The sequence below is a fragment of the Prionailurus viverrinus genome, chromosome A1 (genome assembly GCF_022837055.1).
Source record: "Prionailurus viverrinus isolate Anna chromosome A1, UM_Priviv_1.0, whole genome shotgun sequence".
NCBI classification, from domain to species: domain Eukaryota; kingdom Metazoa; phylum Chordata; class Mammalia; order Carnivora; family Felidae; genus Prionailurus; species Prionailurus viverrinus.
The window spans coordinates 119290089-119315344 of NC_062561.1; the positions used below are offsets into that span (position 1 = coordinate 119290089).

The window sequence follows — 25256 nt, forward strand, 5'->3', positions numbered from 1 at the left end:
TACTGTGTTTTTTTCCTTGCTCCCTGAGGGAAATGGGTTCACTGAGGGGCATTTAGAGGATGGCTTTGCTTTCTGAGACTGGAAGGTGGCTTTGAAGAGCCACGAGTGTGTCTGTCTTTGTGTTGTTAATCTCACCAACCCCTCACTATGCTGTGCAGATATTTCTTGAAGATTCACCTTCATCAAGATCTCTGTGCCTGTGGCCTTGGGTTCATATCTGTGTCCTCCTTTCTCCACAGGCCAGGAGTCATCACCATGCAGGCGTTGTCGGAAGAGGACCGGAGGCTCTGGATGGAGGCCATGGATGGCCGGGAACCTGTAAGTAACAATTGAGGGAAGTAGAACAGAAATAAAGGCCCTAAGTTGTTTGCTGCTTCCGAGTGCAGGAATTTTTGTCGTTGATCTCAAGCCTTGGTTTCTCAAGACCAGTGTACCAGAGGGAGTCTTTAACTTTGGACTGACTTTGGTAGATGTTGATGTTGGTAGTGATAGTGATGCTGTGGCTGCAGTCCCTGAGCTTTGGCCTCTGAGGCCTTTCAGTCTGTGTGATACTTCCCTCGGCCAGGGAAGTTGTATTGTCCCTACGTCTCTTAGAAGAGGCAGAGTCTGGCTTGCTGAGTATTGATGCCTCCATATACTAGGATGCAAACATTATCTCGAACCTATTTGAATGGGATAAATGATCATAAAAGTGTATACAGATCATTCAGTATCTTTCCTCATTGCCTTCTGGTCATGCAGTATCTTTCCTCATCGCCACAGCGGCAGCACGACATGTGTGTCGTATTACGATGCTTTCCAGATGACGTCCCGTTTGTTATCTTGTTTCTCCTGCTGAGACCACAGAGGCCAGAAGAGAAGGCACTTGTGTTATATATAGCAGACACACATTCTCTACCTTGAGGGTTTTGTGGGCACAGTCGCTGCTTGTTGTCAGAGGTCTTTGAAAGCCACTTGGCAAGGTGTCATTTATCTTTGCTACTGTCGCTGCCCTTAATTGAGCCCTTGTGTGTGTGTGTAAGTCACAGATTTGGCATGTCACATTTCAACCCATTTATTCTTCTTAGTACCTTACTAAGTAAATAGGATCTTATTAGCACATCACACAATACTAGCATTTTACAGATGAGGAAACTGGGACTTAGGTTAAATAACTTGACTCAGTAGCTCAGACAGTCAGTGGCTGTAATAGTAGGATGTGGGCTGGGCTGCCATAACAAGGGGACTCCACGGTATAGTAGCTTAAATAACATAGAAGCTTATTTCTTTCTCCAAGCCCAGAAATGAGTAGTCGATGCTTTGCAGCGTCATTCTGCCATACGCAACCCGTGCTCTAGTCATTACTATTCTTCATCCAGGTAATGGAGATGAAAACATTCAGGACCCAGAAGGTGTACACATCACTTTCGTTGGCCCTAACATACTTAAATTGGCCACATCTGTCTACAGAGGAGGATGGGAAATCGAGTTTGAACATAGGCAGCCAGGGGCCTAGGCAGTACCCGGGGCATTTTATCACTTGCATGCAGAAGAAGAGAAAGAAGACTGTGGGGTGGTTGACAGTTTCCACCACAGTGGAGAGCTAGAATATGAACCTGTGTGTGGCCCTAGATAAGTTTGGTTTTTATCATTAATAGAGATGAAATGTGAAATTGCCTTCTAAGAATTCTCACTCATTTCATTTTTACAGTACTGTCTCTGACTCCCTTGAATGATTCTGCAATTCTAGGGGAAGATAGACCCAGGAAGAAAACATCTTGTCAGGGCATACTATTCTTGGTATCTGTCTCCCCGCCCCTCCTCAAAAGCTGCAGTTCGCAATTACACTGCCTAACCAACTCCCTTTGAAGCCTCCTCTTCCTCCCTCTCCCCACCACTTGATACTTGTTGTCTGTATGGAATTGGTCTTACTAAATACTTGAGTTTTCCCGTAGGTTAACATCTGGCTTCTGCAGATGGAAAGCAAGCTGTTGAAAGAAACCTTTCCTTGCTCCAGAATGTACACATTAAAACAAGTTGAAACACAAAATAATTCTGTTTCTAAACATAATATAAAATTATTCCCACACGGGAACATAGAGCTTGCATTAAGGACCATACCTCTATGTACTTTTAAGTTTGCTGAAGAGAGAGAGACAGACAAATGATAATTGCATAAGTGGCAGGAATATTGGGCTTAATTTTGTCTCCCATTGCTGAGAGCCTCTAGGGAATATTCCTGGAGCTATATACCCAGTAGACAATTAGCTCCAATTTTTTCCTTAGGCATTTTTATTTATTATTGAGAGACAGAGACAGAGGCTGAGCAGGGGAGACACGGAGCTGGAGACACAGAATCTGAAGCAGGCTCCAGGCCCTGAGCTGTCAGCATATATCCCCACGCGGGGCTCGAACCGACAAGCTGCGAGTTCATGACCTGAGCCAAAGTCGGAAGCTTAACTGACTGAGCCACCTAGGTGCCCATTAGCAGCTCCAATTTTAATCACATCCTCCCTAATTAGTTAACTGTGTCCCCTTAGAAGTTTAGGCTTTGTTAAAGGAAGCAGAAATCTCTTTCTCTACTTGGTTTTGGAATGTTTGCTTTATTTCAGGGAGATTATAATGGCAGCACTTAACTTTTGTTTTTGTACTTATAGCTTGGTTGTTCTGTGAATGATTGATTGTGATGATTGTCAGTGTTCTTTGTGTGTGTGTGGGGGGGGGGGTAGGGGTAACTTTGGCTTACATCTTTTTTGTTCTTTTATTGTTTAATAACACTTCAGGTTGGTTGGTTGGAAAAACAGCCAAAATGAACCCTGAATTGGTTGCTTGTACACTGTTTTGGTTACAGAAATTACAGTTTGTAGTGCTGAGTGACTTTCTCATCCAGAAGAAATTCTGGGTATCTTTATGGTATTCATAGCTGTATAATGGAGGAAGAAATTAGAATTGTGATTTTGCAGTGAGCATTATAGTTTTTAATCTATGTTGCAAATTTGAATTCAAATGAAGGAAGCCCCATTTATACTTGCTTGAGAAAAAAAAGCTGGATTTATTGGCTATGGAACTGAAAAATGTTGGGGTACAATAGTTCTGGCCCATCCAAATCCAGGAACTTCCCTAATATTTGGAGTTGTTTTCTTCTTTTATGTTAATGCCATTTCTAGTAGGTTCTTTCCAGATAGTATCCAGATAGTATCCAGATACTATCAATAACAGCAGGAAACTGGCTCTGTTAATGGGGCAGATTAGAATTTAGGCTTTGGGAGCCCTATGGTCACTGTTGTAGCTACTCTTCTTTGCTGTTATTACTCAAAAGCAGCTGTAGACAATAGGTGAATGAGCAGGTGTGGCCACATTGCAATAAAACTTTATTTACCAAAAAACAAACAGATGGACACCTTTCAGTCATGGGTCATACTTTGTTGACCCCTAATCTATAAGTTTAGTAGAAAGAGAGCCTTATGTAATAATTTCAAAGAAGTCCCAACTTTGAATTTTATTGGACTAAATATCTGGAACAGAGGGTAGGATAGATGAATTGCCATGACCTGACTCAGCTGCTCACTGCCCTAGAACTTCACTGGTGGGGGAATGTTGACTTCTCCTGAGGGAAACATCAAAGCATTGTTATATGAGGAAAGAGGGAGAAAGGAGGTAGGCAAAAGTGGCACGGTTTGTCCCCACTCTGCTACCTGTATTCCATTGAGATTTCTATTCAAAGAGCTTGCTCTTTGATACTTGGCCAAGAGTGAAAATGACAAGTTTACTACTAATACCATACTTAATTGTGAAAGACTGAATGCTTTCTCCCTAAAAATGGGAACAAGACAAAGATGTTCACTCTTGACAGTTTTATTCAACATAGTACTAGAAATCATAGCCAGAGCAGTAGGGCAAGAAAAAAAAAAGGTGTACAGATGTGAGTATATAAATTTTTAAAAACTCAACAAGCTAGTTAGTAAGATAAAGTTTTGAAATGATTCTGCTGGATTTTCTTGACTTTCTTTTAAATCTGGGTTGATGATAAGCTATAGATTCACCATTATAGCCACATAAGCTTTTGTTTTAATCTTTTGTGGCCACAGTTTCAGGCTTTCGAACAGACTTTCCCTATTAGGTCATGAAACCTTGATTCAAGCTGCATAAATACTGCAGCCAAGAAAAATTTGAGAGACACTAGATTTCCTTTTTCTGAGTTCTTATAACTGAAGTGACATCTCCTTTTCTCTTTATATAATGTTCATAAGCATATTGGTCGAAACCAAGCTGATTAATTACTACCAGCCCACCATCACTGCCAACACACACACACACACACACACACACACACACACACACACACACACACACATTCTGAGGTATTTATTATTCTCTCTACACTATGACCCAGTGTTGACCCAGCAAGCCATTGGAACTAATAGGGTAGCTGTGATTAGTGGTGTCTGTCTGGAAGTGTTTCTGTTACCTCCTTATTTTAGAAGTATTAGTCCCCTTTCACATCCCAAGGATTCTTGAGTGAAATTAGATATTTCTTTGCTTTGAACCACTACTTGAATCTCTTTTGACAGCCAGGAGGTTAGAAGGTTGGCAGATGCTGGAATTATGTAGAATTAGATTAGGAAGATAAGAAACAGGTGGTGTAGCATGAAAGATTGTGTATGAATCCATGTATTAGTTGACAGTATAAAGTTGACACCTCTGTAGGTCAGAAATGGCTAGATACCAGCTTTTTTCATGTGGCCCAAACTCCTAGCTGTGGAACAGAAAGAGGCCCATACCTAGGCTAGTATCATACCCGTACTTACCTCAGAGGGAACACTGCCTGAAAACGGTCAGTTAGTGGTTGATCTTGGGTAGACAATCCAAGTCTCGTAGCTTCCAGTCCTGTGCTATTTTTTTTTTTACTGCAACACACACTGCTGAATTATTAGGAAGCTGTAGTTGAATAGTACCTACCCTCCCTTCTAAGTGGAGCTATTTTGTGTGGTTCCTGCAGTGGTTGAAGGGAAAAGAGGAAGAGACTAAGGAAAAACCACTCCTCTAGTGAGAGGACAAGATAGTGTGGCCTCCTGCTCACTTCATTTTAAAGAAATCTTCTATTTTAGTCCTGTGGAACCTGAACAGTGTGTGCCCTTCTCTCACCTTTTTCTACTGTGCCCAGACTCTAGCCCCCAAGTTCTTCAAGCACTCCTAGAATAAATCATTAGTTTGCCCTGTATCTTAACACTCTGTACCTAATATCTGAAAGAGCTGTTGAGAGTATTTGAAGGAAAAAGCAAGGTTAATTAATGGTAAGATTCCAGGACCAGAAGCAGAATGTTACTGTGGTTAAGAATATAGGCTCAGCCAGCCTGAGTTTGAATCCCCACTCATCACTAATAGGTCTCTAACCTTGTAAAAAGACCTAGTTCCTGCGGACCTGTTTCTTGGCTAGCAAAGTGGGGATAATAATGATACCTTCGTATAAAGTTGTTTTGTAAGGATCAATATATATGTAAAATGATTAGCACAAGTCCTGAACACAGCACATGCTCATTAGAAGTTCTTACTATTGTCCTTTTGGAGAGGAGAACAGATAATAGGATAACTACATTCTCTTTCTAGCTTCCATTTCTAAATTACTTGGGTCATTTGAACACAGAGTTTATTTAAAGCCACCTTGCCTGGGCTCACCAGAGGGCAGGCAGGGACTGCTTTCACTAGGATGGAAAAAATGATTTCATGGAGCAGTCAGGCTGAACTAGAAGTTTGCAAGTAGAGGATTATAAAGTAATCTGTAGCCTCCTTTGCTGTAATGCATCCCAGGGCTGGCAGTTCATCAGCACAGCTGTATGCTAAGCTCACCTCGCAATTTCACTGAAAGTGCTTAGATTTTTCCTTTCCATGGTGAAATAAGCGGCCAAAGGAGTCTGAAGGGTTAAGAAGGTGTGGGGTGAAATTGCTAAGCTCTTGTGTAATGATGCAGTTCTCACAACTTTGAGTGGTACGTTGGTTTGGAAGATAGTTCTGCCCATTTTGTGAGAGCTTTCTTAGTAGCAGTGTGAGGTGAAGAGGCTGAGGGGGAGGTCTTTGCTTTGCTGTCCATTTCTTCCACTTGTCCCCAAGCTGCTGGGAAATTGGTTTAGACCTCTATTATTTTACTTGTGTTTCTTTTTCTCTTACTGGATCAAGAATCTGGTTGCAAGCTTCATCTTTGAGGCCTGTGAGTGTTTTTATATAGGTAGAATTCATAGTGGTGCATGCTATAGCATACCAATATGTGCAAGTCTTAAAAGGAATTTATTACTATTCACTTGGTCCTTGTTCCCTTTGGTTAGATGTTCTTCAGAAGAACAATTTCTCTTAAAAAAAAGACTGTTGAATTGAGCAACAGGAGATACAAGGTGGGAGGAAAGAGAAAAGTGAAATTATTTAATGCTGGAGAGCTGATGAAACTTGCCCAAGAAATGGAATAACATGCTGGTGGCACTTATTCTGTTCTGAGACATTCTTCTGTCAGCATTTAGCAAACATTTATAGATTGTCCACCAGTTAATTTGATGGACACTGAGGATCCAAGATCAGGACAGGCCACGTTAATAGAATTGGTTTGCTATTGTTTCCCCATTGCTTCACACAGTGGCTGTCACAAAGTAAGCACTTGGCAAATACTTGTTGAACAACTAGACTAAAAACTAAAGGTTTGAGGATATATTTTATTTTATTTTATTTTATTTTATTTATTTTATTTTATTTTATTTTATTTTATTTTATTTTATTTTATTTTATTTTATTTTATTTTATTTTATTTTATTTTATTTTATTTTATTTTATTTTATTTTATTTTATTTTATTTTATTTTATTTTATTTTATTTTTGGGGGAGGATTTGATTGCTTTCATTACTTGAGGTCATGTGTATAGAGTAATTGAATTCCTTGATTTTATAGTCCATTTTGATATATACCTATCTACTTTACTGGAATTTAGCTGCGTGATAGTTAATCTTTCTTGTGCCCTGCATTCGTTTGACAATCAGGTAAAGCCTTTAGACCGTTTCTCAGAATAATGTATACAATAAAATATGGGGTTTAAGAAAGGAAAAATGACATAGAAATAGTTACTAAAGTATGAAAGCCACTTGTAATATTAAATATATACTTCCTTATTACCACACTAAATAATAAAAGGAAGGGCAGGTTTGATAAATTGTATAAAGGATCATTCAGATTGTCTGCAATAGCAGTAGTGTTATATGGAAATAGCTGTGATTTTTATTGGTGGCAAAGTCATAACTACTGTGGTTTGTTGCCAGTGTTCATATAGAAGGAAGTGCTAAATTTCAGTTAAAGGCTAATGTAAACAAAGATTTACTTTTTTCCTCCACCATGCAAGTTCGTGGACCCCTGTGTTCTGTCGATGGACTCCATTTCTTTGCATAGTTGTTTGGAGATAGTTGTTTCCTGACTTCTAAGCCCTTGTCTCACCTTGTGATAGTAAATTGATCAGTTTGGTTATTTGATTCCTATCTGTCCTTGTGCTTGATTATCATCTTCAAGAGGGCAGGAGCATTGTCAGGGTTTGTTTGTTTGTTTGTTTGTTTGTTTGTTTTTATGTCTGTGCATAGGATCTGGCTCAGAGTAGATGTTAAGTATGTACTTGTCAATCAGATGAATGAACCTAAGGAAAATTAAAGTGTTGTTGGTTTTGTGTGAGTTACTTTTTTTTTTTTTTTTTTTTAAACATTTATCTATCTTTGAGAGAGAGGGAGAGACAGAGCATGAGCACAGGAGGGGCACAGAGAGAGGAAGACACAGAATCTGAAGCAGGCTCCAGGCTCTGAGCTATCAACACAGAGCCTGACACGAAGCTGGAACTCAAAAAGCAGGAGATCATGATCTGTAGGATGCCCCTTATGTGACTTATTTTTTTTTTAATCTTTTTTTAATGTTTATTTTTGAGAGAGAGTGACAGAACATGAGCCGGGGAGGGACAGAGAGAGAGGGAGACACAGAATCCGAAGCAGGCTCCGGCTCTGAACTGTCAACACAGAACTCGACGTGGGGCTCGAATTCACGAACAGTGAGATCATGACTTGAGCTGAAGTCGGATGCTCAATTGACTGAGCCACCCAGGCGCCCCCTGTGACTTACTCTTAATCTAGGCTGTTTCCTGGCAATTCCCCACCTACATTTAGGGATCTTCACATATCTTCTCTTTAATATTCTCAGTTTGTCCACTATTTTTAATCTAAATATAAACTTGGACTCCCTTTCAATTGCCTTCAGCATTTTCTACAAGCCTCAGATCTTAGCCTGTTGACCTCACCTCCATACTCCTACCTTTCTAGGCTTGAGCTCAGCTTATCTTAATTTTTTTAAACAATTTTTTTATGTTTATTTATGTTTGAGAGACAGAGGGGATGGAAGAGAGAGGGGGACAGAGGATCTGAAGCGGTTTCTCTGTGCCAACAGCAGAGACCCCAATGCGGGGCTCAAAACAAACTGATATCATGACCTAAGCTGAAGTTGGACCCTTAATCGACTGAGCCACCCAGGTGCCCCTCTTAATTTTGATTACATGCCCTCCTTTAATCTTCTGTTATCATTTTTTACTTTATTATTTTAGTTTAACCTTTGGAGAGTAGGATTGATTGTGAAGGGGACTTCTGAATTGTTTGAATTTTTCAGAGTCAACATGTGTTAATTTTGTTTTAAACAAAAATTGGAATGGAGGGGTTCCTTTAACTCAGGTTTATTCTTTCAGATGGTGCTCTGTGTTTCTCATGGGCATTAGTTACACTTGTATCCTCATACTTGATTGTGGATCTTCATCCCTACCAGTAGTGGAAGGCATAGTCCCTGTCTCTAATTAAATGTGTAGTGTGTATCCCTCCAGATCTTTCTGTGTATATTCCTATATATGTCCATCTAGGAATAAATTCTTCTGTTTTGTAGAACTTTCAAAATACTATAGCTTTCTGTAGATTATTAAGCCTTCAGTCTTTGACATTTAGTTGTTCTCAGCTTTTCATCACATCATTGTAATGTGCACAATGATAGAATGAAAGTCTTTGTACGTATTTCACTGTTGACCTATTTGAGCATTTTTCTAGGATACATATCGAGTGGGATGTTGAATGGTATGCACATTATTTTAATAGAAATTAACAAATTACTCTCTCCACAAAAAAATACCAAACTATATGGCTTCCAGTCAGTTATGAAGGTGCCCATTTTGTCCAAACCTTTGCTAATAAGGCATATCGTATGTGTGCGTGTTTGTATACATGTGTCTGAATCTGATGGTGGAAAATTGTATGTTGTTTTCATTTGCATTTCTTAAATTACTAATGAGATTATTGAAAATCTTTTTTTACGTTCCCCAGGCATTCATATTTCACCTTTTTATGCAGCAAGGTAAATGAGGTACATAGAACAGTGTATGGCTATGTGATTCATGCTATATATGGTATTTTTTTTTCCTTTTTCAAATATCTGGCCTTGGGATTATCCCCATCATTTTTTCACTTCTGCTTTCTAAAGCCCAATGTAGAAACCTGACTTTTTTTTTTCTAGTTTTTTTTTTTTCTAGTTTTTTTTTTTTTTTTTAAATGACTTTTTCACTGCATCCTTTATGGCATCTCTTACTTTCTAGTAAGCCACATCTGCTGCTGAGTTTAGGAGATTGAACACCAAAGAGTGCTTGCTCCTTATGTCTCACCTGGGCTGCTGTCCTCCCAGTTCATCAGGCCCCATGAACTGAGTGGAAACCAGAAGATACTCTGTACTGGTACACTCTTGTTTTGTTGTGCGATAGGGAGAGAGGAAGAAACAGACAATCTTAAGCAGGCTCCCTGCTCCATGAAGAGCCCGTTGTGCAGCTCAATCCTCTGACCCCAGGTCACGACCTGAGCCAAAATTGGGAGTGTGATGCTCAACTGACTGAGCCACCCAGGTGCCCCCCAGTGTGGTTAATTATACACAATTTTATATTTTTTGGAAATATGTATTTATATTTTTGTGGCCGAGATTAACTACTGCCCTGTCTCTGAAGAGGCTGGCATAGGGAAGTCTGTAACTCTCAAGGTTTCTGTCACTGCTTAGTTGGTCATTCGAGTCAGGATTAAGGCCAAAGTAAGAGTTACCTGTTTTGTTTCTCCCATCTGGAAGATAACATTTTTGCAAGTCAAGAATTTATCAGAGGCGCGCGCGCGTGTGTGTGTGTGTATGTATTCATTTTTTTTTAACTTTTCATTTTAAAATCACTTCAGACTTACAAAAATGCCACCAAAATAGTACAAAGAGTTCCACAATACCCTCTATCCAGATACTCCAAATATTAACATCTTACATAACCATAGTTTACTGGATAAACCAGGAAATTAACTTTGATACAATATTTTGATATAATATATTTTACAGGTCTCCTATTTCACCAGGTGTTCTGGTAATTAATAAATTAATAAACCAATATGTATTTATAGTTATCTATCTATCTGGAATTTCATCCCGATCACACAGTGCATTTAGTCACATCTCCTTAGTTTCATTCCCTGCATCACTTCAGCAGTTTGACTTTTTAAAGGCACCTTACCATCAGCAGATGTCATGATAGTTGAAATAGCCCATCAGCACAGCGTCCTGTCTCTGTTCCCATCTTGGGGTGCATTTGGGGCTGTTACCAATTTTGTCCCTCCATCTAGGTAATAATTCATACTTTTCCACAGTCAAGCCACTTCATGTTTCTATCTGCTTCTGAAGGCACTCTGATAGGCATTCAGCCTCCTGTTTGTAGGTTTTCTTAAAATATGTCTGTTTCTTTTGAACTTTGTCTTTTGTCCTAACTACTCAGTTCATCATATATTCTTCCTCCTGCAATCTGTGTTTATTATCTGTGATGCGGTTGTTGGCTTATAGACATTTGAGGCTGTGATATCTTAATAGACATTCCATAGTGTGACCTCCCACCTTGAGCAAGCAGTGGCAATTACTGTTGGCCTTCTCTCAGATGCTATGGCCGTGATTCTTGGGAGTGGAGATTATGGTTGGATTAGCTTCAGTTTGCTTCCCTCCCGCGGGAAAGGCAGTCAATAAGAGAAAGATCTTTTTAGAGTGACTTTGTTCAATTTGAAGAATGATTGAACTGGCTCTTAGGTCCATTTTTGCAGCTTTCTCTTACATCATAAAAGCCTGAAGGTGGTCATATTTGTTAGTGATCAAATCAAGGATGGCATTTAAAAAAATATTGACAGAAGGATCTGGAGGCATTTTGAATATTAGGAAGTCTGTGAATTAGGTTGCTTGCTTTGTGGTGAGGTGTGGGACAAGATAAGCATTTTTAAAAAAAATACCTTTGGGTTTGCTGAATCGGGCTCCAGTGTGGTCAAGTCAGGAGGACTCAGGATGTCAGTGTGAGCTGTGTTCTTGTTAGGTGTGTTTCCAAAACTCCTGCCCCATGACCCTACAAGAAAACACCAGAGCAAGTATAAACACATCCTAAAAGCAAAGCCATTTTCGAGTATGGTTTTAAAAATCTCCCTTTCTGGTCATCAGAAAAATAGTGCAGACGTGTGGTCTAGTGGTTACAGCCAAATGCTAAGCAGAAGTAGCATGGCCCTGGCTGGCTCCCCACCCAGACGCCATTGCTCTTTCATGCTGTGAGGTCTTGACCCATTGCCCAGAAAAGCAAGCCCTCTCCCCAATCTTCACTTATTTTTTTCTTTCCTTTCCCTTTTCTTTCTTTCTTTCGTTCTTTCGTTCTTTCGTTCTTTTGTTCTTTCGTTTTCTTTTTCTTTCTTTCTTTCTTTCTTTCTTTCTTTCTTTCTTTCTTTGTTTTTCTTTCTCTCTGTGTCTTTTTCTTTCTTTCTCTTTCTCTTTCTTTTTCTCTTTCTTTCTCTTTGTCTCTCTCTTTCTTTCTCTCTCTTTTTCTTTCTTTCTTTCTTTCTTTCTTTCTTTCTTTCTTTCTTTTTCTCTTTCTTTCTCTTTCTTCCTTCCTTCCTTTCTTTTCTTTCTTCTTTTCTTTCTTTCTTTCTTTCTTTCTTTCCTTCTTTCCTTCCTTCCTTCCTTCCTTCTTTCAGCAAAAAACAGTAGAGGGTGAAGGGAACCAGAAAATGAGTTAAGATTCCTCAGGTTAGAACTATGGGCCCTCTTCTTTAAATTTTAAGTTTGTTTATTTTGAGAGAGACTGCGTGCAAGTAGGGGAGGGACAGAGAGAGAGGGAGAGAATTGCAAACAGGCTCTGTGCTGTCAGTGCAGAGCCCAGTGTGGAGCTTGATGTCACGAACCTTGAGTTTGTGACCTGAGTCAAGATCAAGAGTTGGATGCCCAACTGACTGAGCCCCAACTCAGGTGCCCCAATATATGCCCTCTTATCATTAATCATTGGTAATTAGTTTTGTTGATTCCCTACATCTAAAAAGAGCTTTATTTCATCCAGACTAATGGATATGGATTTTTTGTTTTTGTTTTACTTTTAGGGGAAGAGGTACCTAGTGTTGAAATAAATTGGAACATCTTTTACTGTCTCTGTTGGAACTACTTTACAGAAATGAATGCTGTATTTATCTTGTTAGTGTTGGCTAGGCCAGACTTCTGGGTGGATAATAATACCTTGCTTTGGCACTTTCCCCTAGTTCATACCTCTGTGTGTTGTCATCCCAGGGTGATGTTGACTTAGTAAGAGCAGGTCTTGATATTGTCCTGTCTGCCTTGATGCCTGGCAGAGTGCTGTGAAACACAACAAGCACTCATTACTTGTTGAATTAACTTGGAGGCAATGTATTGAGGGGGGTTCTGCTAGGTAATGGACAGTCAGATTTTTCTGCTGGATATCTTGGGTTCTGATCATTATTGGGCTATTCTGAATAGAAATCTCTGAGGACAAGGATCTTGAATTTGTTGTTCTTCCCTACATCCCCAGGACCTAGAATAGCCCTAGGCCAGTATCACTTGGCATATTGGTTGAGACTCCATATTTAGTAAATACCTTTTTGTATGAATAAATGGAAAAAAAGAGTACCCAGGGGTGTGTCATTTTGGAGCAACAGGCTTTTGAACTTCCCACACTTATATCTATGCTGCTCAGGATTTCTCTCTGTTTCTTAATAGTTGTTATTATGGCAGAAACCAGTGTGCCACAACAGAGAATGTCTCAGATTAGTAGGGTTTTTGCAGACCAAGGATTTGGAATTGATAGAAGTTAGTAATCTTTCAACTGTTCTATACTGTCTGTAGTACCAACAATAAAGTTAGGATGTATGTGTATATAATAATATACATATAACATATAATAATGTATATACATGTACTTAGGTGTGTATATTACATGTGCTCACATATATTTTAACTTGTTGTCTGCTGGTTTTCCTTGCATTTATGATAAATACATAAAGGTGTTCAGAGCTGTATTTCCTGTGGGTCAGGTCACCATGCTGTGAAATAAACTGTGGCCACCAGCATCATGTGGCCATGCTGAAGAAACTCAAGAGTTGATAGGTCAGAGCTGGTCTTAATTGGTCTTCCATTTCCTGAAATGATTCCTTTAATTTAGGCCATTATTTAGAATTCTAAAAAAAGAATACGTTAAGAAAAAGTATGTGTGTATACATGCATACACACACAGACACAGATTTCTGCGATGATGAGGTACAACAAAGGAATTGGCAGTAGGCATTCATTACATTTTTCAAATGGGTTTCACTGTGTGTGTGTGTGTGTGTGTGTGTGTGTGTGTGTGTACACTCCAGTTGTAGTGAAAGGGTAAAGGCATGGGCTTTGGAGTCCCCCAGCCTGAATTTGAATCCTGACTGTGATGTGGAACTTTGAGCTGTTAATTTAACTTCACTGAGCCTCAGTTTACCCATGTGTAAAATGGAGACAGTAATAATCTTCATGAGACTCCATGGGATACCACATTCTTAGAGAGCAGTTCTATAATGATTAGCTGTCCAACTGACAGTTGTAGAGAGTTTTAGATTTATATATGCCTGGATATATATTACATCATTGTCTAGGGAGTTGCAAGATTTATTCTGACTCTGTGCTAACTGCTTTTTGGGCTAGTTATAGTGAGTGGAACCATAATGATTCAGAAAACCCCCAGTATGCTCTATTTCATTATTTTTTGGAGCACAGATTAGAAGACGATATAAAGGAAGAAAGCAAAAATATGAATACTTAAAAAAATAACATAGGGCTAAAACTTGGAGGAAAATGTGATTCTGAAATTTTCAGGCCAGTTTTGCTAACTCTGTGTCAATATGGTAACAATACATTAAGCAAGCATAGTAATGTCCTACTGAGGTTTGTAGTTTAATTTTCAGAGAGAGTTGAAGTAGCTTTGCTGATGGAATTGTGGAGGCTACTTGGGGTGTCCTCCTGTCCAGTCTTTGTTGCAGAGGGTTCAGAGGCCAAGTGATTAGTATGTTCCTTCCTATGAACAGGTGCTGGACCAGAGCTGGATCCCTGTCACTGGTTCCATGGAGCCTTCATTTTGCCACTATCGTCTCTTGAGTGCTAAAATCTAATAATGAGTATTGCGCTTCTGCTGTTCTGTGGTTATGGCTGGAATTCATTTGTGGAGGTTAAGATCAATTTTACCTGGGATGTGAGCTATTTCTTGGATTGGTGTGTGAGTCAGCATTCTTAGTGGGATCAAGACTGTTGAGTAAATTGCTCTAAACTCCAGCTGCCATGTGGTTGATTTGTCTGTGAAGTCATCACAATCAAAGGAAGATGGGTACAAGCAGAAGAGCTAGAGACGCAGAGAGCAAGTTTGAGGGCGGCAAGGAGGGAGGGAAGTAGCTGGAACTTGAATAAGTTCAAGTGCTTTGGTTAACAAGGACTTCTCACTCTGGGATCCCAGGGTGGACTTGGGGAGGGGTGTAGTGGTAATGTCTGTGAGCCCTCTGCTGTGGCGTGTAAGGTGTTTGGATATGGATACGCTAAGGAGAAAAGCCTGTAGCGTTTCTTGGTTTGTCAAAGGGCACTGTGGTATACTGCCACCTGGTTGTTTCATCAGAATAAATATTTGGGAGTAGTGCAGTAATGAAGTAATAAGTCGTGAAGTGAAGTAATGACATGCTGTTTCTTCTGAGCTCACTTGTGAGTTGAAGAGGACTTGGAAGCGTTCTTTGCCAAGTGCATTTGCCTGCCGGCTGCCTGCATTTTGAGCTTGCTCAGAGATAATATGCAATCTCATTTCTTTCACAGATGAGTTACACAGAGGACAAGCTTTGAAGAGTGAGTGAGTGTATATATGAGAGAGAGAGAGAAGTGAAGCGAGGGACTGAGGAGTGACAGGCACAGGGAGAGAGGACACACATGGGCATTTGGAGGTCGTGGTCAGCCTCACCATTGGGTTTCCATGTTGGATTGATACTGGTGAGATTTTATCCCATTTAGACTACTGTTTAGCTTTCCTTGTTTTGACTCCCATAATTAACAATTAAACTGAGACTAGTGGTGTGATTTTTTTTTTTTAAACACTTTTTTGGGATAGCTTTAAAAATTTTGCTTGCAAGTCAAGTAGAATCATCATTGCTTTTTTCTTTTTCCTGGACAGCTCCATTTCTTTAAGTTTCTATTCCCGGTCCAAACAAGAACTCCTTAAGATAATCTGCCTCCCCCCCCCCCCCCGCCCCCCACATGTTATTTCTTGTTTGGTTCCATGGTCATTACTGAAGTGTTGTGTTTCTGGCTTTGGTGCTCAATCTATGTCATTGATAAAGGAAAGGAAGTTAACTTGATGTTTGTAAGAAAGTCTGTGAATCTGCACTTGTTCTCGAACTCCTCCTGGGCCAAATTATTACAGAGACCTATTTAGATTAGAGAAGACCACAGAGATGGCTATAGGAGTTACCTGGAGAGAAGAAACTCTGATTAAGGAACATGGATGGGTCCTCTGTGAGGACAGTTTCTGCCAGGAGAGGCTGTCTTGCATGAAGGCCAAGTTAGTTCTGTGGTACTTTTTCTGTGAGGTAGTTTCTAGAGTGGTAGATGTGTGGGAAGTGGAAGTATGATTTCCTTTCAAAATGATCATTACCTTTGGAAGACATGAAGCTAGAAATGTAAAACAAGCAGACAGGAGGCACCCTGTCCCCCACATTTATTGCTCATTGGGTCCCAGCCCTTGTGTGCATCACTTGTAGTAGCAGAGGGAGGACCAGATTGGAGTTTGGCTGGCATCTCATCTAATCAGCCAACTGTGGACTTTGGGCAGGTTAGCCAGCTTTCAGAGCTTAATTGCCTATCTGAAAATGACAGGAGCTTGTCAAAGTGGTAGATGTGTCAGTCTTGAAGATCTTACCAGTTTTGAGGTGATGTGAATCCAAATCTTCTGACTAAACAACCACTCAAGGTCTGAACAATTGGAGTAGCTGAGGGTACTGACTCAGGGAGTCCCCACAGTGCTCTGGCTGTTCATTCACGAAGTTATCGAACATCAGCAGGTGGAGGTGAACACAACATCAGGAATACCTGAGTTGATATGGCAGATGGGTTAGTTTCCTAGGGCTGCTCAAACAAATTACCACAGACTTGGTGGCTTATGGGAATACACACTTATTGTCTCACAATTCTGAAGACCACAAATCCTAAGTCAAGGTGCCACCAGGGACACACTGCCTCCCAATTCTCCAGGGGAGGGTCCTTTTTTGCCTCTTTGAGGCCTCTGGTGGCTCCGGGCATTCCTTGGCTTGTGGCTGCATCATTCCACTTTTTCTGCCTCTGTTTTCATGTGGCCTTTCTTCTCTTCTCCACGTCTTCTTTTCTGTCTCTCATAGGGGCACTTGTAATTGGATATAGGGACAACCAGATAACCCAAGGCGATCTTTCTTAATTACATCTACAAAGAACATCTTTTCTGAATAAGGTCAAATTTAAAGGTTAGGCCATGGGCCGCCATCCAGTTCACCAAAGCAGCTTAATTTCCTTTCTTGGTGTCTGCATTTTTAGATGTGGCATATGTCATCTTTGATGTCAACAGTTGGTTGTGAGACAGGCCTCTGACTGGGGAGATTTCTCTTGTGGGTGTGTTTCTGTTTTGTGTCTTTTTCTGCCATCTAAGTCAGATGTACTCAAACCTGTTTTAGTGTTGCCTGTAGATGGCTGCTCTTCACAAATTTTAGCCTCTGGAATTCAGTTCCAGTGAACATTTATTGAGTACAAACTGTGTACCACCCACTATTTGGTGGTCAGTGTTAGCAAGTGAACAGATGGCACATCTGCCCATGTAACATAGTTCCTTTTCCCTTCTCTTGTGGTACCTTTCTCCAGTTCCGTTGGAGTGGTTAGTTCTTTTTAGCTGAACATCTCTTTGGTTTTTATCACCTCCATGCAAGACACTCCACAGAGGCTTTCTGTGTGCACATGTCTACAGCAAACGTTTCGTAGCTTCAGTCTCACTCCTCATAGGTGTGGAGCTTTCAACAATCTGTTTCAAGCACCTGCTTGTTTCACCACCTCCTCTGATTGGCTGGCTCTTCAACTCCTGACCCTGGGCAACACTGTCTCTGTCATGCTAGTTCAGTATTTCAGGACTTGACAAAATTAAGTCAGCCGGTCCTATATGGATAAGACCGTTGCTTTATTTTTATTGTTCTGGTGAGGATTTACAGAGTACCAGGTAAGGAGAGACATACCAGAAGACAATGACTCTCCCTTGTACCTCAAGAGGCAGAGCAACTACGTATTATCTCTGCCCCGAAGGTCAGCTTCAGCTGTCCACCTAGGATGGGGCCACAGAATGGTGTCATTTTGCTACAAAAGATGACTTCCTGCAGAACTTTGGTGGGCACAGTGCTCTTGGGGTGGGGCACACCAACACTAGAATTGCTTTTTGGATACCTGGTCCCTCACGGTACCTGCTCATACCTGTTGTCTTCTTTGGACCCCTGAGGGGCATGTTTCTCCTATTTGGTTACACGTGGTGCAAGGCGGGCAAGTGTGATCTCTAAGCAAAAGGTTTGTGTTGTTCTGTTTTGTTTTTTGTCTGTTTTACAAGGGATCTGCAAACATTACATGTTGTAATCCTAAAGCTAATCTCTGGGAAAGGGCGTCCAGACTTTGTGCGATGTTACTAAAGACTGTTAGGCAGTAGTCAAGTTGTGTTAATATCACTCTTCCTGTAAAATAGAATGTTTGTCCCCATAGAATGGGATTTTTTTTGAGCGCTTTTTAGAGTATTCACCCACTTTAGAGCCTAAACAAGGTTATGCTTTCTTTCTCTGCTCCTATGGTCAGAGTCTTGGCTGAACCTATATCTACCCCCTGGTTTCTGGTAGAGTCCATTGTGATTGTAATTGAAAATTGCCAGCATTACCTCTCCTCTGTGTTGTAAGTATATTTTTGTACGAGTTGACTACTCTCCTCACTCACTCCAGCCCTTCTGGAGGCATTAATTTGGTCCTGTTTTCTTTCCAGCTCTCTGTTTTCTTTCTCTCTAAAAACACTCAGTTTCCTTGTTAGTCCAGATTACCTGCTTCCCATCGGGATCGCTGTACATCCCCTCCTAGGAATTTGCCAGGTTTTCCTGCCTAGATCAGTGACTCACAAGTAGCCTAGAACCTGGTACATAGTCCTCTCAGGACACATGGAATAAGTGCATGAAACTTGACCAGTGGCCAGTGGTGAGAGAACATCAACTTAAATGTGTTTCTGGTGTTTTGGTGCCCACCCTGTGTCTTTGTGGGACATGGGAGTTTCTTTCTTAGGGTTTTAGTTTATTCAGAAACCTGCAGTTTGCCTGTTTACTAACACATTTGATGGAGGGCTAATTCCAGCATTGCTTAAATGCCATCAATTCAAAGACATGCTATCAATTTAATAATCACTTTTGGGGAGTAGGAAGGAAACATTTTATTAAATATAAACAAGGATTATAAGGTTCATTTCAATTTTTGGAAAAAAAAGTTTTAGAATCAAGGTGTATTCAAACTCCTAGTGATGTTCTGTGATTAGCCTGGAGAAAAACTATGTAGACAAGACTTTTGTGGGAGGAGGGACTTTGGAGACTCCTTTAAAAATCTAGTGAATATTATGGACTATCTAAAGACAAAAAAACAAAAAAATGAATGTATCCAGGAAAGAAATTTTGGCGTAACTTTTATGAGGGTTTATAGATCCTTTGAATCCACCCAGTTGTAAATCTCTGGCATCAAGAATTCCAAAATAGCGTGTCCTTGTTTGACCGTGTTGGGAATGCTCTCCCAGGAATGACCAAAGAAGACATCTTGCAATGTTTTATATCAGGAACCTTGTTTAGGTTATTAACACTGAAAGACTCTGTAGGCCTATAATAGGGAAAATGGAAGTCAATAATGACCAGTTCCAGATGTTAGACTCACTGTAGCCAGTCTCAGTCTCATGGTCCAGGACATGTCTCATGCTGTCCCCATGCAACATGTAGCACCCTCGGAGTGAATCCTTGCAAAGCTTGATGCTTGCTTGGCTTTGCTCACTCCAAATGCCAGAATCTTGGCTGCAGCAATGTGTGGAGTCCAGCCAGCCCAGTTATTTCTTTAGAGCAATCTCTGGAGGGCTTCTTTTATTTCGGACTTTTGAAGACAACAGAGGATTAGTTGAGAATGCTTAGACCCACATTTTATAATGAAGCTGCACATGGTTTTAAGCATAATTTTGACAATAGAGGCTCTTGTTTATCTGTTTTCATTATCTCAGTCCCTGAAGTTAAGAGTTTATTACCTAGGGAAGCAGAAGTTGTGATTAATTGAAACCATGAACTGATGACAGACCACTAATAAACTTAGTCATAGCTCAACCACTTGTCCTCCTTACTTAACACTTTCATTTATTTTAGGACATCTTCTTTGTGTCCTGGTCTGTCTCCAGATGGCAGATAAACATCAAAGGCAAGAGAAAGATAAATCATCTTACAAAAGCTGTGGGATTTTAGGAAGTTCACCTGAGTAGATTGACCATCTTTTTAACTTGTGCTGTTAAAGTTGAAGTTAAAGGTTATCTTACAGCATTATCATAAAATCTTACAGGAAAGAATGTATTTTCCATCAGTAGTCTTTTAAGGTTTTGTGCACAGTTGAAATAAGCACTTATATCTTAATTAAAGGCTCTTTGATTATTTCATCTTTCTAGATCAAGTCCAAATAAGTTCCCCTACCGCTATCTAAGGACCACTCTCTGACCATAAAATGTGGGTCTTCGCGTTAAGGATATTCGCTTTGTGGCTTGTCTTTGTATCAGTTATCTTGTGGTAATAAAGCCCTCTTTCTGATACATGCATACGGTGATGCATGATAGACAGTGGGTTTGGGTATGATTTTCAGCATCCTCTTACCAAGGAGAGTCTTCTCTGGTTTGCTGTAGATTTCTGCGCTACCCTGTTCTTACTCCTGCTGCTGTGTATCTTCTTGCATTGCAGTGTCCCCTACTTTTCACAGAATGTGCTCCAGCACCCTCGTGTGACACCTAAGAGCTCAGTTCTAAGTGCACAGGATTTAGTGAGTGAACTACGAAGGAAACTTGTGCTTGTAACCCTGCAAACTCCCCAGACTCCTGGGTCCTTCCACGGTCACACATTACCTCGTGTACATGCTCTGGTTTCCAGCCCACAGAGGTAATTGAAGTGCGGCAGAGGCTCCACAAAACTTTTCTGGACACATTTTTATTTTCATGATGTTTGAGTTCAGAATAACTTGCAACTTTAATATAATGTGAGCTCTGTTTAAAGTAACAGGGGAATACGTAGAAAGGCCCTTCCCTCTGTTTGTTTTAAAATAAAAATCAGTAATGAAAAATTCAAAGGATAGATAGGAACATTTGAACAGACGTCTCAATCTTTCATGACCATTTTTTATTCAAGGAGGATTCTTTAGACTTTAAGTCATGTGTTCAGATATCTGTTCCCCTCCCTTCAGTCTGACTTGATACCCAGATTATGTTTAAAATAAGTGTTAGGATTGTGTTCACTCAGCTTTTATGCAAAGATAAGCTCTATAAAATAAAATGCCTAAATATTTACTTAACCTCAAGATTGAAAAGTCTTGAAATACTGGTATGATCAGAGCTAAAAATAAACGCAGCAATCCTACACTGAATATGTTAAAAATAAGCAATAGTAGCAGATTTTTGTTTTGCAACCTTCTTTAAATATTTGTGACTTTGAGATGGAGATGTGCTAACATTGCAGGAGAAGATGAGTATCGTTTGAAAATTACACACGTAGAGAAAAATGTGCATATTTGTTTTTAGTTTGGTTTTCTCATGTAGTAAGGGATGATTAATCTCATGGATCGTCAGAGCTGAAAGAGACTTTAGCAATCAGCTTAAGCATTTCCTTCATTTACAGTAGGAGAAAGGTCTGCAGAAGGAAAACGAAATCCCTGCCAGATCTCTCAAGCAAAGGGTGGCAGAGCCAGGACCAAAACCCAGGGATGCTAGCTTCTACTTGTACGCACTTTTCACTGTGCCATGCTATCATATGGACATTTGTAAGAATGAGGTGGTAAGAGCTCACGTATTCACTCGTTTTATCATGGCAAGCTTACTGGACACCCCTTTCACCCAATATGTGAATTTTCTATTGCTGTGTAACAAATCACCACAAACTGAGTGGCTTAAAACAACCCCTCATAGATCTGAAGCTCGGGAAGCCAGCTTGATGTGTCTGGGTTCTCTGCCCAGGCTGAAATCAAGGTGTTGGCTGGCTGTGTTGTCTTCTGGATTCAGAGTCCTCTTCCAAACACATCACTCTTGTGATTGGCACAATTCAGTTTCCTGTGGCCCTAGGCCTTGAGTCCACAATTACTTGCTTGCTGTCAGTGTGGGCCCCCTGTAGCATCTGGCAGTGGTCCTGCATTCCTAGTCCTGCGGCCTCTTCCGTTTCCAAGCCAACAGCAGTATGTGGAACCTTCCTACACTTGAAATCGCTCTGCTGTTTCCTTTTGCTACCCACTTGAGGAGACTCTCAGCTTTTGAAGGACTCATATGAATAGATTAGGCCGATTCAGATACTCTCTGTATTTTAATAGCTGATTTGGGACTATAATTACATCTTCAAACTCGTTTAGCTTAGTACTTGAATTAGTGTTTGAATCTTGGAGGAGCCATCTTTAGAATTCTGCCGACCATACCCAACTTACCAACTTAACTAGTTGCCAAACTTAATATTTGTTTTTGTTTTTATTTTATTTTTGAGAAAGCGTGGGAGCAAGTGAGCATGAGCGGGGGAGGGGCAGAGAGAAAGGGAGACACAGAATCCAAAGCAGGCTCCAGGCTCTGAGCTGTCAGCACAAAGCCCTACACGGGGCTCAAACTCCCAAACCGTGAGATCATGATCTGAGCCTAAGTCAAATGCTTAACCAACTGAGCCACCCAGGTGCTCTTGCAAAACTCTAGACAAACCTTACCATCTGTGACACTTTGAACCTTGAAATAAAGACAACTGCGTCAGATTTGTCTCTTTTTGTGTTCCAAAGGCCTGGTGATAGAAATGACCTCTGGGCCACAATAACTGTCATAAAATCCAGGCACTTGATTGCACAGAAAAGACAGTGTCATGCATAGCCTGGTGGTCATAGCTGGAAGTTGTTTCCAAATAAGGCAGCTGGAATAGCTTGATGGAGGAGGAAGTGAGTTTTGGTAGAACAGGAAGAAAGAAATTGTATTACAAAAACGTGGTTGGTTCAGACACTTCTGCCCTTCTCGTGAATGATGCACCAAATAATAATACTGAGCCAAAGTCAGTAAGAAAAACTATATTCCACATACTCAGTTGAAGAATAGAAAATCTATGGTTAATGTGAAAGAAATTCTTATCGAAAAGTAGCTTAACATTTGGCCACATAAAAAGACTAAGCTGAATGAGAAAAGTAGTTGAGGTAAGCAGTTCCCCAATGGCTTCTTACTCATTTACGGTAAAACCCAAATTCCTGGGAGGCTAGAAAGGCCAGCCTTGCTGGCCATCTTTCTCTTATGTAGCACACTGAACTCTCCCACCTCAGGACCTTTGCACATACTATTCTGCCTCTCTATAGTTTTCTTTCAGCTTTTTGTGTGCTTTTTTATTTAGTTCACTCTTTCTTCTTCAGATGTCAGGCTAAGGGACACATTCCCAAAAAGGCTTTTTCTGATTACTTTATTTATAATATTACCATATTCTTTCCAGCCTCTCATACCTTCTGTCAAATCACTGTGCAGATCTCCTGTACAGCCTACACTGTTTGCTTGTTTATGGTTTGTCTCCTGCCTTTAGAATGTTACTCTTTGATTTGGACTCTAACTCACCTTTGTCTCCCCAGTATCTAGATCAGGGGTCTAGCATGTAGTGTTCAGTCCCTATTTGTTGGATGTTTGAGTCCAGACGTGCAAAGTTCCATTGTCACAAAGGGAAATCATGGCATAGCAGGGAGTAGCACTTTTCCTGAGCTTGAGGAGACCTCAGCCTGTCTCTTGACCTGTTGGTATTCCCTATGACCAGTTTGGTAATTGGAATAAGAATGGCCTAATGACGAGCCTGAGGTCATAGGACTAATCATAATAGGAGCTAACCTTAGTTTCCAGAACATTTGATATTTTCGTTTGTTCTCCCACAAGGAACTGGTCTGTTTTGGAAATACTCGATTTTTGAAGTCCTTGCTTTTCTTGAATGAAATTAAATGAGCGCTAGTCATTTCATGTCCCATCTGAAGTGTTGGTTTGCACTTCTTATTCCCTTCATACTCTGCGTGCAGATTCTCTTCCAAGTTTGTTGTTGTCACTTTCAGTGTTAAACAAAAATGATGACAGATTTATATCCCGGTGGAAATTACACATCTTTTGAACTCTGGCCAATGTTCCTCACCCTCAACACTCCCGGCTTTGTGAAAAACATCCTTTACCCTTTGAGATACTTGTGTGGTTGGTACCAAGACCAAATTAATGAGAAGCTTCAAAGGGTCAAGCAAAGCAGGAGGGATGCGAGTGGCAGAGAAATACATGGAGACTGTTTTCAAAATATAACTTTCTGTATACTGGCCTCCTGCAGGTGATAACAGACATTTCATTCTCTACTAAAATTGAACTGAGGTGTCTTTTGTTTGGCCGAGTCCATGTGAATTTTACCCTGGCAAATGTGCTCTCTCAGGTTGTTGTTGGTTTTGCCCTTGTGTGTCTTTTAACTTCCTTGCAGCTTTCTAGAGTTTTCTTGAGTAAGCAGGAATCCACTGTGTGCCATATGGGTGGGGTTGATTTTGGCTTTGAACTACGTGAAGGAATTAGGGGGATAAAAAGAATAGGAAAGCCAAGACCCTTTATGCCAGGTTTCCAGATCATCTGTATTGTAGGGCAGTGATAAGAGGACTGATACTGGCTATCTTTATAGTTTTAATCTTTTTTTTTTTAAAGTTTATTTATTTATTGAGAGAGAGAGGGAGGGAGAGAGAAAGAAAAATTCCCAGGCAGGCGCCACTCTGCCATCACAGAGCCTGACATGGGGCTCAGTCTCACAAGCCAGGGATCATGACCTGAGCTGAAATCAGGAGTCAGACACTTAAGCGACTGAGCCACCCAGGCACCCCTATAGTTGCAATCTATACCAGCGTTGTGCCAGCGTCAACTTGAACCCCCAGACAGGCAAATCAGATGAGCTGGGCATAGAACAGAGTGTGGGCCCAGCCTTTTACATTACTACAGGGATTGTTTAACTCTTAATACTTGAGTATCTCACTTGTAGACAGGTAAAGGAGGAGTAAGATAACTTAACCGTCTGAGTCCACATATCCACACATTATAAAGGGATCACTTTGCCTGGTTTACTGGAATTTCTGCAGTATTGTTTACAGATCATCAAATACTTAACAGAGAGGAAAACTGAGAGCTGAAGTGTTGAAGTCATTAATGATTATAAAGCAATTAGAAACAGAGATAGGGCGGAATTAGATTATAATGATTTTTTAAATGGACTTGAGGATCAATGAGAAACCAAGATACAGCAAATGTGAAATTAAAATATTTTTGCTGGGCGTAATGTGTCTAGTTTAACTGATTGAAATCTGAACTACTAGACTATCTGCAGAATTCTATAGAGTATACCTGGCAGTTGAAATAAGACACGTGGTAATAAAATTTAGCCCTTTGCCTTTATGGGTTTAAGTGTTGAGTTGAGGAGATTAGGACATTAAAAAGATGATCTTGCAGTATAAACAGGCTTGATACAGTTTCTCAAACTTGTTGTCTACAACCATCTTGGTTTTGGTCATACTTCCATAACACTGGTTCTATTTATTAGTACTATTATGGTTACTATTATTGTATTATTATTATTTGGATTCATTTCACCTTT

The 25256-nt window shown here is 40.3% G+C and overlaps 1 protein-coding gene across 7 annotated transcripts in view; it reads left to right on the forward strand.

The window, feature by feature from the left end:
- The window catches only part of ARHGAP26 (Rho GTPase activating protein 26), a 427184-nt gene that overhangs the window by 165185 nt on the left and 236743 nt on the right, over positions 1-25256 (forward strand). For all 7 annotated transcript variants that reach the window (XR_007152434.1, XM_047860210.1, XM_047860227.1 and 4 more), the window contains exon 11: positions 240-318. Coding sequence is in view for 6 of the 7 variants with exons in the window: in XM_047860210.1 (XP_047716166.1) it covers positions 240-318 (79 nt within the window). In the remaining variant the exon portion in view is untranslated. The remainder of the gene's footprint in view (positions 1-239; positions 319-25256) is intronic.